At 43.6% G+C, this 15,749-nt stretch overlaps 1 protein-coding gene across 9 annotated transcripts in view; it reads right to left on the bottom strand.

The window, feature by feature from the left end:
* Positions 1-11,036: 11,036 nt before the first annotated feature.
* LOC1273783 (serine/threonine-protein phosphatase PP1-beta catalytic subunit) overlaps positions 11,037-15,749 on the bottom strand; it is a 38,863-nt gene continuing 34,150 nt past the window's right edge. For all 9 annotated transcript variants that reach the window (XM_061647240.1, XM_061647242.1, XM_003436349.2 and 6 more), the window contains one exon: positions 11,037-15,680. In XM_061647240.1, coding sequence (XP_061503224.1) covers positions 15,573-15,680 — 108 coding nt within the window. In that variant the 3' untranslated portion in view covers positions 11,037-15,572. The remainder of the gene's footprint in view (positions 15,681-15,749) is intronic.

Below are 15,749 nucleotides of genomic sequence, written 5' to 3'. Positions count from 1 at the left end.
ACCGCAGCTCGCGCGCGCGCTCGTACAAACACACAATCAATAATTCTCATTAGCAATAACCGTCCGTAATAGTTCTCTGCTTCGCTTCTCCGCCAACAAATTGTGCAAAAGTATGACTGAACCAGCCGGCCGTACCGGGGGTAACTGGACCCAGTGCGAAGCATAAAGTTGGACATTTAATTTGCAAACTTTTGTCGGTAATTCATTTCCTGCTCCTGCGCGTCGGCAAAGAATCGTCGCGCAACGGGCGAATTCGGAGGGCTCAGGTTGCGGCCGGCGAGCTCGCAGTGGGTCCTCGCTGGAAAGTTATTGTTACAGCCAGCGTGGCCATCGAACGAGATGTAAACAAGCCGTTTATAAAACTGCCAAAGTGCGTGCAGAATACGATGGAGATGCTTGAGTGTTGGTAATTTATGTTTCCTCCTGCTGGCAGTTGTCTTCGTTCCTTTACCACCAGAGTGAGGAGTAAAGTGGTACTACGTTTTCATTAAACATTTTCAGCTAGGAAAAAAAGGTTGAAAAATGGAAGAGGGAGCTGGCTATCCACTAATTGCCAATCGAGGGGTCGTTGATGATGCATCTCGTTCCATTTGCGGAGTCACAATCAATACATCATAAGGCGTTGATACTGGGTGCACGGATTTGGTGTGTTTGGCAAACACTTTTGGGTTGATTTCGTCTCCTTGCCATTCTTCGTAAGCAGTTCGACAGTCTGTTAACGGATCGGCACATTCCGAGCGCGGCGGTTGGATTTAATGGGATTTTGATAAGACATAAAACATTAATAAAACCCGGTCAATGCGCCACTGTACAGGCCAGATCTATTGGAGCATCGTTCAAAAGGGTCGTTAAGGTGACGAAACGGAAGGTACAGAAGAGATGAGAACAAAGTTGCACCGAAAAGCTCAAAGAAGCTTTGAGAAGAGGCTTAAAGTGTGTTCTTTACGATTTTCAATGGCGCATAAACAGATTGAAGAGAGACGGAATAAAAAGTAAATAATACACTGATCCGTAGCATTGATTTGGGGACGAAGGTCATAAAGTTGTGTAAAGTTGAAGCTTCAGTTTGACACCAGTTGATGAGCAGACAGGGTGGTGTTTTCAAACGAGTTTTAAAGCTTATAATGATGTTACTTTAAACCGAACAAGGATGATTAGATTTACAAGAATAAAGCACATGAAAGTGCATCAACAACTCGCAGAAAACTGTTCCTTATCGTGCTACATAATGTACAATTAAGATGTCAGTATCTGTTGTCACGAGTTAATTGATTTCCTTACACAATGCAAACGACGGAAAATAGGTAAACCCAACGTTGCTGCTGGACGCATTTAAAGTGAGTCCAGAGCAAGCATTCAAACAGAAGATAAAGAAAGCAAATGATACGATTCCGGAACTGACTCCAGGACTATGGAGCTCTTCCGTACGGGAATTAAATTAGCGCTGGAAAAATGCTCCACGTCGTTCGATCGGGCTGCTCGTTCGATCGGGTACGGTGTGGTGGAATGCGACTAATTAGAGAGGGAATTTATTCAATTAAAATCCAAACCATAAAACGAGGATTACGTGCTGCTGTACGAGGCCATCGCAGAGGTGGTTTCTATTGTAAAGTAGGAGAGCTCGAAACCAAGCAAACAATGCTAGAATGTGTTTCTATTGCAGGAAACGGCAGAGGAAGCTGTTCTCTTTTATCGTTCTGCACGACGTTTCCTCAACTACAGTTGAATGGAACGAAAGGAAAATGCTTGAAATTGCGATTTTTCTATCATGTTGATGTGTGATATGTTTTTGAACAATTATTTCGATGGATCAAATGGATGGAAATAATGTTTTGTTCTAGGAAATGAGTCTGAACGATTGCTTCAACACAATTGCCACCATAATCGAGTTCTACTGGAGTGCCTCTTGGCCATCGATTCTCACTGCACGACGGTGTCATTGTCAAACGTATCGATCAGCCAGCCTGTGTGAGGAAACAAGCGAGTCATGTAGCATTTTTAATCAAAAGATACTTAACGTCAGCCAGAAGCACAGGTCAAACGACCGAACAAAAGCACAGCAGACACTTGTGGCCAACAATCTTCAGACTAGATTGCGTCATAACGGATGATGCCCGGGACGTACATAGGGCATATGTGGAAATCGATTCACCAAATGTACCTCCAGCTGTCGCACCGATTCATTTTGTGTCTGTGAACATGAAACCAAGCTTTAACCAAGCTGACGATCGTCCCACGCAAGCATATCATCTTGAAAAACTATGAAATCAGTGTGAAGTCAGCTGAGAAGTCGATTTTCGTGGAAGTTGTGTTAGTTGAACTTTAAGTGTTTGATGACAGAGAGTTGAATGGAAGCAAAATGCCCTTTTCACAGGAATAAAGTTGTCCGATGCTATGAAGTACCGACACAAATGTTTAATGAAGCGATGCATGGCAAAACCAAACAACAACTAAGGGAAAGACCATTTTTGAAATATTCCTGCATCATTCTTAGTACATCATGCTCACCGAAATTGCTGTTGGAAAGCTTATTGCAACCAATGTACTCTAATGAGCAGTTCCGACTCAAGCAAATCAGTTTCTCTTCCTCCAGACGACAACTCCACAAGACGGTCATGAAGACTAAAGTCACAAGTCTGTTCAATTATAACTAAATTCAATTTACACTACCACACAACATCCACAGCTCCACCGACACGTTGGTTGAGTGTTGGTGCAAAAACTTTCCTTACAACGCCAGACCGTAGCTTAAATAATTACTAACGCCTCAAGCTGCACCAAGCTGGCAAGTGGAAAAGTGCACATCCTTCGAGCCATTATCGCAAGAATAGTGTTCATGTGAGAGAGAAAGAAATACGTTGGAAGAAGAACATAATCAACGGTAATTAGCATTGATTCATACTCGTGCAAATGTTGTGTTCTACAGCCTTAATTGATCAATCTTTCTTTGGACAAAGTATTGAGTGTAAAACATGAGCTTGCTATTATCATCAATACGAGTGATTAAGTTGATGAGCGCTGTGATGCAGCCTCTGGGCGTATTGTACGTGCAATATGAGACGTTCTAAGAGCATCAAAAGGCGTTCATTGCTTGTTACTTGGCCCGTATGCACTACAGAATCACCCACGTGCAGGGCCGTGACTGTGGACAGAGATCTCGACGAAAGTAGCAAACATTCGCGACCGATAGACACGGCGACGTCTCTCCACCATCGATTCTCTCCGCTGCATGATTAATCGCTGTCAAAATTCATCACCGTGATTGTTCGCTGATTAGAGTGACACACTAGTGAAGCATGATGTTTCGGTGTAGCGTCATTGTACCATCATTCACGACAGACGACACGACCACCAGTAATCCAGTGCCGTCGGTAAAGTGATTAATTATGGCAGCATAATCATAAATTATTCGCTTTACTGGGCACCGGAACAGCTGTTGGTGGGTGTTTACTGCATGTATCGAAGGTCATTGCAGGGCTGCAAACCGTACACAGTGGGACTGTAAAACAATTGCGAAAGCGTCAGACCAACCAAACCATCGGACAGACGACGATGGCTTATTAGAAAAAATAAAAGAATTCAAAGAACAATCAGCTGGAAATGATGAATTTATCAAAGTTGTCGTGATTGTGTTTGACGTGTCACATTTGCTGGCCAATACTCCATCTCCAAAACTAACCGTGTTCTGTAGGTTGCAATACTTTCCATTAAGCAAGCATCAACACGACAAATAGAATAAAGAAAACACTTTTGCCTCATTCAATATTTCACTTCCATGCATAATGGAGGCCACCTTTCCCTTCGTTCGTCTTCGTAGTGAGATTTGGGTGTTCGTGCTCGTGGTGGCAGTGCTGGTGGCTGGGAATGTGTCAGTGTTGTTATTTTAAATTACTCGGTTCAGTTGTCACCAGCAGAGAAGCTCAGCCCCTCGAGCACTTGTACGGTTCGTGTTGTTACAGAGCTTAAAAAAGTCCCACACCGAACGAACTCTGAAACAAAGCGTGTAGTGTTTTGTAGTGTTTTGTGGAGCGTTCGTCTCTACGTTCGTGTCGTTACATGGGACAATGCTTAGTGCGGTAGTAGTGACACCAGTAGTAGTAGAATGTACAAATTAAAATGGAAGCTTAAGAGCACAAGAAGAGCACGATGTTTCGATTGAATTACATAGACAAGCAGTTAGCGGCACATGGCAGAGCTTCGTGTTTCTCGCGTCTTTTTGCAAATCCTTATTGCATGTGGCAGTGATGGGAAAAGTCTATCAAACTGTCCATTCAAGAATAATGCATTAGATCGGAAACTGAATAATGAAACTCGCGAATGTCTGTTTCGATCCGCGCTTGATTCTAATCCTGTACATCCAAGGGCACGATATTTCTCGCTCGCGGTAATCTCATCAGATGTAATCTACGTACGCCAATCCATTTGGCAAATCACCATTTAGTGGCAAATGGTTGCGAGCGTGCACCATCCACAGTGTCCGACGACTTTGAAGTGTAATTGCAGCCAGATCAAAAGTGCTCGAGAACAGCTGTCTGTAGGTGTGTGGGTTGGGATGTTCGTAGTGCGATACAACAAAACGACTCGTATGCAGGATTGGAGTTTGGAGTTTGGAGTTGAGAGTTAATGGTTGCATGTGAATGTGGGATCGGTACAAATCCACTCGATGGCATCGAGCAGTGATTTCCAATCTGTGCAAATGCATCCACCAGATGAAGAGCCGGACTTCGAGTAGTGTACTTGTTGCGTTTGGTCAAAATAGAGCTGTAGAGCAGATAGCTTCTCCTCGCCTCACCGGTGCACGTTAACTTTGGATGTTGGGTTCGGTCTTTGATAAAACTAGCCATTAGAGGAGCAAGCGTCAGAGTGAAAGCAATAAAAAGGCAGTATAAATACCTGTGAAGCAGTCCAGCCACATGGCCGACATGTGGAGCATTGCAATCGTTTTGAATGCTGAACACAGAACTCTTGTGGAAATGGATTACAGTTCTGGTACGGATCGGTTTTTGTGTGACAGAAAATAAATAATTCAAAGTCGGATGGGTAAACGCATTTCTTGGATACACAAAACGGACAGAAGATAGTAGATTGGCTCCGATTTTGTTTGAGGGAGACATGGACTTCATGAACAAGAAACAAAACGAGGCCAAAATAATGCAAGAGATTCGGCATCAGGAAGTATATTGAGCCCCAGAATGTCACTTTGAAGAATGATGGTAATATGAAACTGTGACATTGACATCTTTAGAGCGTACAAAACCTTTAAACATATCATCATTACAAGCTCAACGTCACTCATATTAACATTCGGGATCATTCAGCTCTTAAATCACTCTTCGTTTTCAATTACATGCGCTCGTACCTTCACTGTTACACTGTTCCAGGCAGTAATCCCGAATGGATTTATTCGTCAAACGAAACTACATGGCACAGTAGATGGCACACGCTGTCTGTTAAACAACGCTTCTCCGCCAGCAAAGTCCAGACCACTTCGCAATTCCACTCGGTTCGTCGTAAACGCACCATGTAAAGCGCCATAAAACGAGCTCATAAAACGCAAAAGAACAAGACAATTTGCAAGCACGCAACACCTGGCCAAAGTGATAATATATCACTTACCCGGGCTAACAACGATAAACACCGCCCCGTGTCTCCTCGTCCGTGTCGCACAACTAAACTTCAACCAGAACCTCATGGCGAGAGATGGATTTTTGTACCGAAAGCATCATTGGCCCGCAAATCCGTCCCGTTTGTTGATATTTGCTCACGGTTGCAGCAAGATTATCCAAGCTGGCGTTTTTTTGTTCTTCTGACCGTGCGTTTGTCGTCTGTTGGGACAAGGGAAATCCAAACAGCGTGAAGTGAAAAGCTCCATCCGTATCTTATTATCGTGTACGCACGCATCGCTCGGATGTATGTGTATGTATGTATGCTCACGAGCTACGTCGGTTGCAGCAAGTATTTGCATTTTCGGCAACGCAGCATCGTGTCGTCTTTGGTGAGTTTTCGTAGCTTCTGGTGCGCGCCGCCTGCTCGCTCGAGGACCGTTCGGTGTTTGTCTGTGGTGGGTAAATTCTTAAGACAATAACCATCAGCTGCACTATCTCGGTGTGTGGTGGCGAGCAGATGTTTTGAGTCAAGAGAACGACCGTGAAGAAGCTGGGAAGAATATTTCATTGGTGGTTTTAGGGAGGGTGGTGAGAGAAACAAGGACGGACGGTGTTGATTATTCATAATGCAATGCAAATGATATGTGAATTATAATATTGTCTGATAAGAATGCGCTTCTCGTGCGTTTGGCGTGATTATTTAGGTGAGTTAATGGAAGCGATAAAAAGTGTTTCACTGAGTTTGTATGTTGTTGGAAAATGCGAAGGTGATTGTAGAAGTTTTCATACAGTTGGAAAGAACAATTGAAACAATTGCTGAAAAACTTGGATCATCAAAACCTTCAGCAGTTTCAATTAATAACAAAGGAGTTTATCTTACAAACCTTCTATACAGCTAATCTCAAACGATGTTCCCGTATTGAGCCACTTACAGGAGCTTTCACTGGGGAGTATTAACTGGGAGCCGATAACAATAGCCAGCTTTTCTCAATTACAAAATAAGATGGATGCTGGATGAGTTAGATAACGGTCCCGGGTGCTGGGTGGAATCGAGTTGAGCTAATTAAACTGAATTCCTTCAATATCGCACTCAAATCAATGAGCCACTGCCACCTTTAACTGAGCACTATTCTGCTTGAATTGTAAATGTTTAAGTGTTTAGTTAACATTAAAGCAAGATGTAGCAACTTGGGGTGTGTTAAGGCTAAAATCAACAATTGTACAGATTAAATTGCAGAAAAAGGATCGTTTTAATGCATCAGAAAGCCATTTATTAAGCTTAGTATTTCTTAGTACTTCTCATAGAACTTCATAATAGGCAAAGAGATGAAGCAGAAAAGCGATAGGCCAGGTCCATAGAAAATGGGTACGAGAAAAATGATAGACCCTCAAAGAAAGTTCCCTCTCATTTGAAAACGAGTTATAGTTTTCCATTTCCCCAGAAAATAGACTCTCGATTACAGTTCCTTTCCCGTTTCCTTTGTGCTATGCTGATGGTTTATTGCTGCATGTGGTTGAGGCGAGATACTTTCCATATCCTTTAGAAGAATATAAAAAAGAAAGGCAGAGAATAGTTCTTTTCCCCATGCGATACACCATGCAAGCTCGTACAGCAACATTTCAACGACGCTTCCACACCTCAAGGGGAACATCATTTTCCTATTGTCAAGAGAGAGAGCGCGCGCGCTAGCTGCAGATGGCATTTGTTGCAGCAATACATTTGTTATTCATACGATCGATCCGGTGGAAAGGTAACAACAGTGCCCGTTTGAAGTGGGTACAATTTGTAACATCACTTCGTTTGAATGCATTGTTCTGCAATGCAAAGTGACAACACGCTCCGTTTCAGTGCTTCTCGGGTGCATTTATGGGCAGTGTGTGTGTGCATGTGTGTACACGATATCAAGTTTAAATGCATTTTACGGGGACGGGTTTTTTTTTTGGAAAGCAAGCAAAAGAACATCCCCGGTTTGAAGTGTTTTGGAAATTGCGTTGCGCAAATGAGCATCTTCACTGGTCTGTCTTTCTAATGCACTTTATAAACACCTCTCAAACGATGCGTACTCACATGGGTTTGCCCAACGTGCAGCAACCCAACCCAACAGCAGACAGCAAAAAAGAAATACATGGGCAAACTTGCAATAAACTTTCGCCAATGCAACGCGTGAAGGCTAATGGATGCTGCACATTTATCAGCCGTACACCATCGAAGAGGAATCGCTCAGAGCATGATGTTACTTGGCTCCAGTTTGGAAACCATAAATCTGTGCCGTCACCCGCTGTCACCCCGCTTCCGGACCGGTAGATAGCCCTCAGCATGAAGTGGCCACTTGCGAGAAGTGTACCGCACGTGAATACAACACACATCGCTACATGGACACGCCTGCTTGACAGAGCGCGACCGAAAATGGGACGGCAGAGGGGGGCTCGCACGCCATAACCATACCTTACCCCATCACCTTCTGCACTACTCAAGATCTCCCCCATTCCCCATTAAAACAGACTGGAGAGAGAACGAGAGAGAGAGAGAGAGAGAGAGAGAGAGAGAAAGAGACACACAAACAAAGCGCATCGTGTGTCAAGACAAACCCGGAAACCGGGACGAACCCTTGTTCTTGGTTGTTCACTATCCGGACAGTTGCCCCCACCGTGTACCGTGCATCGGAGGGGGAGGGAGACTGCCGCCAGCAATCGAAAACACACACGAACAACGAACGCTGCTGCTCCTGATGCTGACAGAGTGATGATGTATTGGAGTGCCCCCTTTTCGTAAATAAAACATATAACCGCTAGTGGTTGAGTGGTTGGGATTAGAAAGTAAACTTTTCCCGGCTTTCCAATGCCAGCGATGGGGTCGGAAGGGTTTGAGCCTGTATTTCCTTGTAGTCCTTTTTTCTTCTTTGTTTCCGTATCCGTTTGGAGCACCGTTTTTTTCGTCGGAAATTCCATTTAGAGAAATAATCATTTATCCGCACGAAGTGCTTCGTGTGTCGGCGGCCGACTCTAGCTGATGGATCGTTTTAACGCGACTTTAAAGTTGTAATCGTTATCAGGGGTAAACAAAACAAATGGGGTAGGGGTAAAGCCTTTTTAGGAAAAAAAAAACACTCGACGCATTGGATCGAAAAGTGTCCCTTTTTTTCAAGGGTTGAAGTTGTACAAATCCTACGTTTGAAACTATGGAAATAATTTATCACTAGCAGCATTGTTTGCAGCAACGCGACAAAGAAGATTCTGCCGGAATGCTCCCAAAACTTTGCTCAATTATTTACACAAACCCTCACCCCCCCCCCCCCCCCCCCCCTTCACTTTACCCTGCTCACTCAACACTCGAGCGCCTGACAGCGATGACATGGAGAAGTTTTTTCGCTTCTTTTTCGCGGTAATTATACGGGGCTCTTTTTCTTGTCACTTTCTTATCTTTCACCCCAATCGAACAGCAATGCAAGGAGGATCTTGATTTTACGGAAACCGAAAAGGCAAAAAGAAATTAACACCTTTTCTTTTTTTTTGTGTTCCGCAACAAGGGCAAGGAAGCTGATCAAAACGCCACTGGGAGCTTGAGCCGATCCCCATCCCTGCCAAAGGATTAGGAGAGACGTTCGCCTTTCTTTGGCTTTGATGAGGATCGTTTTCTGATTGTGGAGGATTAGCGATTGGTGAAGAAGGCTTAAGGAGACAACTAAGTGCAGAGCAGATGTTGCGTTGTGTATGAGTGGTGTAAATATAGTTAAATCAAGCTGAGAAGTTAAAGGAATCCAACATCAATGGACGGCAGATTAAGTATGGAAATAGTATTTCATTTCGAAGGTAACATTTCAAAGCCACTAACATTTTCTTCAATAACCATTTTATATTACTTAAAGGTAGATAGCAAAATTTGTCAACCACATATAACAACAATATGATAAAAACATAGTAAAAAGAGCAAAACTTACCGTTCGTATTATGTTGATTGCGGTAATCAGTGGAGACGCATGGTGGAAAATCTCTAAAAACAGGAATATGAAAGAAAACATAAAGAAAGCGGTATAAACATTATTGCAAACATAATTTACAACATAAAAGGTAAGTTTAAAAAATCATGTAAAAATATTGCAAACTTGTTTACTACTTTTTAAATATCGTAGAAACAATTACTTAAAATAATCAAAAATATTTCAATATTTTGTATATCATCTTTATCTTCTTCTTCTATTTGGCGTAACATCCTACGCGGACATGCCGGTCTATACAGGCATTCGAGACTTAATTCATTACCACGTAGCCGGATAGTCAAATCCTTGCTACGGAGGGGCAGTCCGTTCTGGGCTTGAACCCATGACGGGCATATTATTGAGTCGTTCGAGTTGACGACTGTACCACGGGACCGCTCCACCTGTATCTAATCGCAATTAAAGTTTAGATTTGAGTTAATTTAAATTAATATATAAAATCAAATAAACTGTCAAAAATTACTTTAAACATAAGTCAATTAAGTATTAAATAAATAAAGCTAATCGCAATAGCCACACTACTTCAAAATAATGAATAAAATAACAGATCCTTCACAAATCTAATGGAGGTTTTTAAACACACAAAACCAAAGTGTAGATACTAACAAACCAGACCTAACCTTTTTTCAATTGCATGAACATCCCGGCTGGCACCATCCCACCATCATTTATTGTACGTTCACCTGGCGCACGGATGAACAACGAAAACAACCACACGCCCGTTGATTGAAGCGCTCATTACGGTTGGTAATTGCAAATAAATTACTGCTGATTGCGGTACGAGCAAGCTAAAGTGCAATAAAATTATTTCACCATTTTTTTTTCTTCTTTTGTTGGCTATTGACAACTAATGAATGACGAAGCCAAACTAACTAGTTCAGAAAAAGAGCGAACACCGGCTCACCTTCTTCCCGGCCTGTGCGATTGCATTCCATTTTGCATACCAACGTCTGCCACCGACGATGACGACGACAAAGCAGCGGGGGGGGGGATTCCATTTCCATTCCAGTGTGTTGAGTCCCTTGTCACGCAACTGTCACTACCAGCCGATATTGACGCTGACGGTTGTGGAGAAAGACGCTTGCCGGCGGCGACAGCAGCACGGAGAAGAGGCTTGTGTACGCGCAGGGCGGAGAGAGTGGACGTTTTTTTTTTTCATCGAGTTCGCGTTGCGTTTCGAATTATTTTAAGTCAAAAACACTTGCCAGCGGGTTGACTACGGCGTGTCGCTCGGTACTGGTGACGCGCTTGAGCCAAACGTGACTTGTGCTTTAATATTCAAAAAAAATGGAGAATACATTTACCATCGCCGTCTTCTAAAGTTGACAAACTCCAGCAGCATAAGGGACATCGCTCTTGGTGAGATGTGGCTTGTTTCTTTCCACCGTGTTTGTGACACACGAAGCACCAGTCCAACCGGTCAGCTGCACATACATTTTCAATATTAATAATGATCCTTTATTCATTACATTGCTCTTCTTTCCAACATAATTTGCCCGGATGCTGCGCTGCGTCCATCCGCAGGGTACGGCCCCCCTTTTTCTCTGCCAGCAAGCGTGATAGCACGACTGTCTGACGGCCGGCCCGTGCCCAGTATGCTGCTGCCGAATTATGTTAATTATAATAAGTTACTTGTTTTACTGCTTTGTCTGCTTACTAATTTATATGCCTCCCCTTACTTTTGCTCGATTTGAATGCAACCTAACCGCGTTACGCATCTCATGCGTGTATTAGCTGCTTGCCTGCTGTTACACGAGTTACTTGAAGAAGATGATTTTAGCATAAGGACAAAGCAACATAAAAAGACACTCTTTTTCTGCAACTAGAAAACGGAAATAGAAGCGCTCGCGTAGGGCAAACGATCGAGATATAAATCAAGATCAAGCTGAATTGCATTCAGCATCAACAACGCAAAGGATAGATTCTCTGCTACACACTTGTTGTTACACCTGTCCCTGTTTATGTCTCTCGTGACGATTGATCGAATGTAAAAATGGTGTTTGTAAAAGCCTTCCAAACGGTGACGTGTATAAATGGTTCAGTTTCATGGGTGAGACAAGCGAGCGAGCGTACCGTTCACAAAACGGGAGACAATTAATGGACTTTCCGGTGTGCACACTAGGGTAATAGATAGCTGGTTCGGCTTTGGTACCAGTGGAAACACACGCAATGAGCAGTGGAGGATAAGGAACGCCATAGCTCCCCACTGCCATACAGTTTTAGTACATTTGTTTTTTTTCCGATTCTTTTCCACTGTATATGTGCTTCGTTCACAGCCAGAGAAACGGGTAGAGCCATGTTTGTTTTCGAATGGTTTCAATGGTTCAAATGGTTCGAATGGTTTCATTTCAATACGATAGGAGAAAGGTGTACCGTTCGCCACTACAAATCGAGGTACAACGGTGCATGGGTGCTAGTAAATTGAAGCAAAAATAACATAGAAAAGAAAGACTGCATTTGCGTCCGACAAAATAGCGCAGAAATGACTCATTTCTGCCAAATCCAAACGGTAATATGCATATTAAACAGCTCCATCCGGCAACTCTATTACCCCCAACGGCATACTATCCTGATTTGATTTCCTGGGGTTTATGAGCTTTAAAAGTGAATATTCGCCTTACTCCAATACCATAAACAACTCAAGACAGTTGCTCATCTTCTCTTCAACAGTAGCTTTCAAACAAAACATACTTTCATTTTTCCTATTTCTTTCCCGTTGTTCTCAGTTTTGCCAAGACAAACACGTCATCATCATAGTAACTAAATTTTAAATTCATCTTTGGAACGGAAAATAGCTCTAAACGGGGTTAAAATAATCCATTTTACTTCATTGCATTTCATCACTGTTGTATACTCGTGCACTTCCCTTTGGTGGTGTGTAAATGCATGCACAGTTGTGTTTGCTGCCAATGCTGCGCGCATGTTGAAAAAACAAAACCGATTCCTTTCGCCAAACGAGCAGCTGGAGTTAAAGCATTTTTTTTTTTTTTTGTTTAGATGAAGTTCTAAAGTTTGCATTTGAATTGTTATCGGGGGGGGGGGGGGGGGATTTACAGTGCTTTTATAAATCATGCTTTGCCATCTCTAGTATGAATACTTTCTCAATGCACGCACACACACACACACACACGCATAAACAAGCTTATTTGCAGGGGCAAAATTATTTACTTGACCGGTGCTTTCCTTACACCTTTGATAGGGGTCATCATATCGGTCTCATATTTGATGATCTTTCATTTCTTTTTCTCACTAATCTCTTCACAGTGCGCGTACCATCTTCCCCACGCCGCTGATTTGGGTGGAACATATATTTCTACTTAGTTTCCAGAAGGCAATAAAACGATCAACCGAAAATAATCGGAAAATCTCTCTCTCTCTTTTTCGCTCTCTCGCTCTTTCTCTCATATGTTATGCACGGCATTGCCGTATTCCATCATCGCGTATTGAGTAATGTGTGTATGGGTGTGTGTATAGGTATGCATATGTATATCTACATTTATATATATAATTCTCTCATACGCGCATGCACATATTCCACAGTCCAGTTCAGAAGTTTGTGTTTGCATTTTGCACATTATTTTTCGCCCATGTACTACCATTATGTCCTCTACCATCACACCAATAATGGAGACGATCCGCGTTAATTTTGTCTTCTTCCCTCGCTCTGCTGTCTCACTTCGAGCACTCTCTCTCTCTCTCTCTGCGTATCTATGCTATGTATGGGAATCGATTTCATTTCCAATTTTGGAATTGATTTCCAATCATATTTTGCCCTCACAATGTTGAATGATAACATTATGCCCGCTACCACTGAATATGTTATGCATGATTTGTTTCCGTACGCGTGGTTTCGAGACTATAAATACAGATGCTTTACATATCATCTCTCCTGCCCTTTCCCTGCACTTCGAGTTCATAAATAATAGTACAGAATACAACCTTCACGCAGCTGTGGCTGGAAAGTGTGTGCACTCTTCAGATAGACACATGAGTGGCTCTAACACTATGACCGTGGTTGCTTAGTTTGTCCCTACAAGCAGGTGTGCTTTCACTCTTTGCATTCACTCGCAATGCTGTTTTTGCTGTTTTTCTTGTTGTTGTTGTTGTTTTTGTTGTTGTTCTTGTTGTGCTGGCACTACAGCTGTGGCTCAGCATGTCTTCATGCAATCTGTTTCGTTTATTTACGATCTCTCTATCTCTTGTGATATCGATAACAGAGTTGCCGGTACGATCAAGAGTTTCCATATTTCCTTGCCACACATTTTACACTTGCATGTCTTTCCTATTTCTTCTAACCCTGTGTGTGCCACTTTGGCAAATTACATTTGTCGGCTTAATTCACATATTTTGCCCTAGCAATCTACTATTGCTATCGCTTTAGTAAGCTTGTTTTATCATCGCTCTCTTACATCAGTGTTTCTTTTCGCCCCATACTGCACACAAAACACGCCCACAGTGTGCAAACAGCTTCCGGCTTTACCGATGATGGTGCGCTGTTGTGTGTGTTTATTTGTTAACAATATCATGCGATAAAAACTACGTTATTATGTTTCTTTGCCCCGCATCATCATTCCTTGTGTTCATTAACCTCAACGGGCTTATTGTATCTTGTTTTTTGTTTTCTCTCCCTCTCTCTCTCTCTCTCTCTTTCCCTTTTGAATTCTCTCACATTCTCACTCGCTTCCTATATGCCGCAACACAGGGCGATAGTCATCGTCGTCTTCTGCCAACCGCATCGTTTGCCATTTGCCAACAACATTCTCGACCGACTTTCTTTTTGCAACAGTTTTCGCCTCACTCCCGCAGAATGTGTTTCATTATTGATCTATGCACAAACATTACACTGTCTTTCGAAGTACACCACTAACGTACACCGGGGGGGAAGAGGGTTATTGCTTCCATACACCCACAACAGAAGAATTGTTTTCAGTAGCTTAGGCGGACTGCACCTTGCATCGATCCAAGTGCTACGCCCTTAGCTGCCAAAGGAATTTTGCCGTGAGCCTGCCGAGGCACCGAAGGTGCGCAGAATAGGCACAGTCGAAACCACTGCCGGGCTATTACTGCCAGTAGCAACGGCGATGGTAGATGCGGTCGAATAGCCATGGACCGGCACTGACCGTTCCCTGGCTAGCGCGCCACTACTAATCACACTACTGCTACCACCTGCTGGATGCTGAACTCCGGCTGCAACCCAAATAGGGGTAGGCTTTGGTAGTGACACCGCCGGCGGATAGGCAGGTAACTGTCTACTAGCACCCGATGGTCCACTCGGTATCGCATGCGCTCCAGTGGAATGCAACAGGCTAGTAGTGGTGGTCACGATCGCTGTGGGCGGTGGGGAAAAGCAGGAACGGTCCGTGCCGTGCGATAGATCCTGCTGATACTGTGGGACGGGCTGGTGTAAGTGAAGCGCTTGCATTTGCATTACTGGTACCGTTTGTAACGACGGTGGAGGTGGTGGGGAAGGTAAGGAACAATCTTCTTCCTCCTCCTCCTCCTCCGCAGCTTTCAAGCACCGGTCAGTCAGTGAAGCATTCGGACGAAGGGACGAAGGTGTAGCAGGGCGTAAATGCGACGAAGCCGTACCGCCATCGATACTTGGCAAAGATTCGTCCGAAAATACTATTGCTTTTATTGGAACATGTTTCAGCGACATCGAAGACGATGGTACACCAGCGCCGGACGGTGCTGATGCAACGCCCGTAGATGATGATGTTGCAGCTGCTGCTGCTGATGCCGTATTGCCGTTCACTGTGTTAACTCGATCGTGGTCCTGGCAGTGCGCCAGATGCTCGGCCGCAGGATCGTACGGTACGGAGGTCCCGGTTAGCATTTCATCGTTACAAACGGCAATGGTAGAATCGTTAGTGGCATTGGTAGCGGTGTTTGCGGACGAACTGGCCGTCTGCGATGACTTCTTCTTGCTGCTGCGTCTCGTCAGGTAGCGGTTGAGAAGGGAGAGAAATTATTATTTCCGTTTATTGGTTGGATTCTGATTGCGCTGGGGCGTCTGCGGTCGCTGGTTGTTAGTACCGCTGTACTGATATTTAGCCTTCTTTTCCGACGGCTTTAAAATCTGCAAACATCAACAATAATGCATATTAGTAAATGGTTCCGCCGAGTGCCTTCAAATATACGCAGCGCG

The sequence above is a fragment of the Anopheles gambiae genome, chromosome 2, assembly GCF_943734735.2.
Source record: "Anopheles gambiae chromosome 2, idAnoGambNW_F1_1, whole genome shotgun sequence".
NCBI lineage: Eukaryota > Metazoa > Arthropoda > Insecta > Diptera > Culicidae > Anopheles > Anopheles gambiae.
This window is presented reverse-complemented; position numbering and strand designations above follow the sequence as displayed.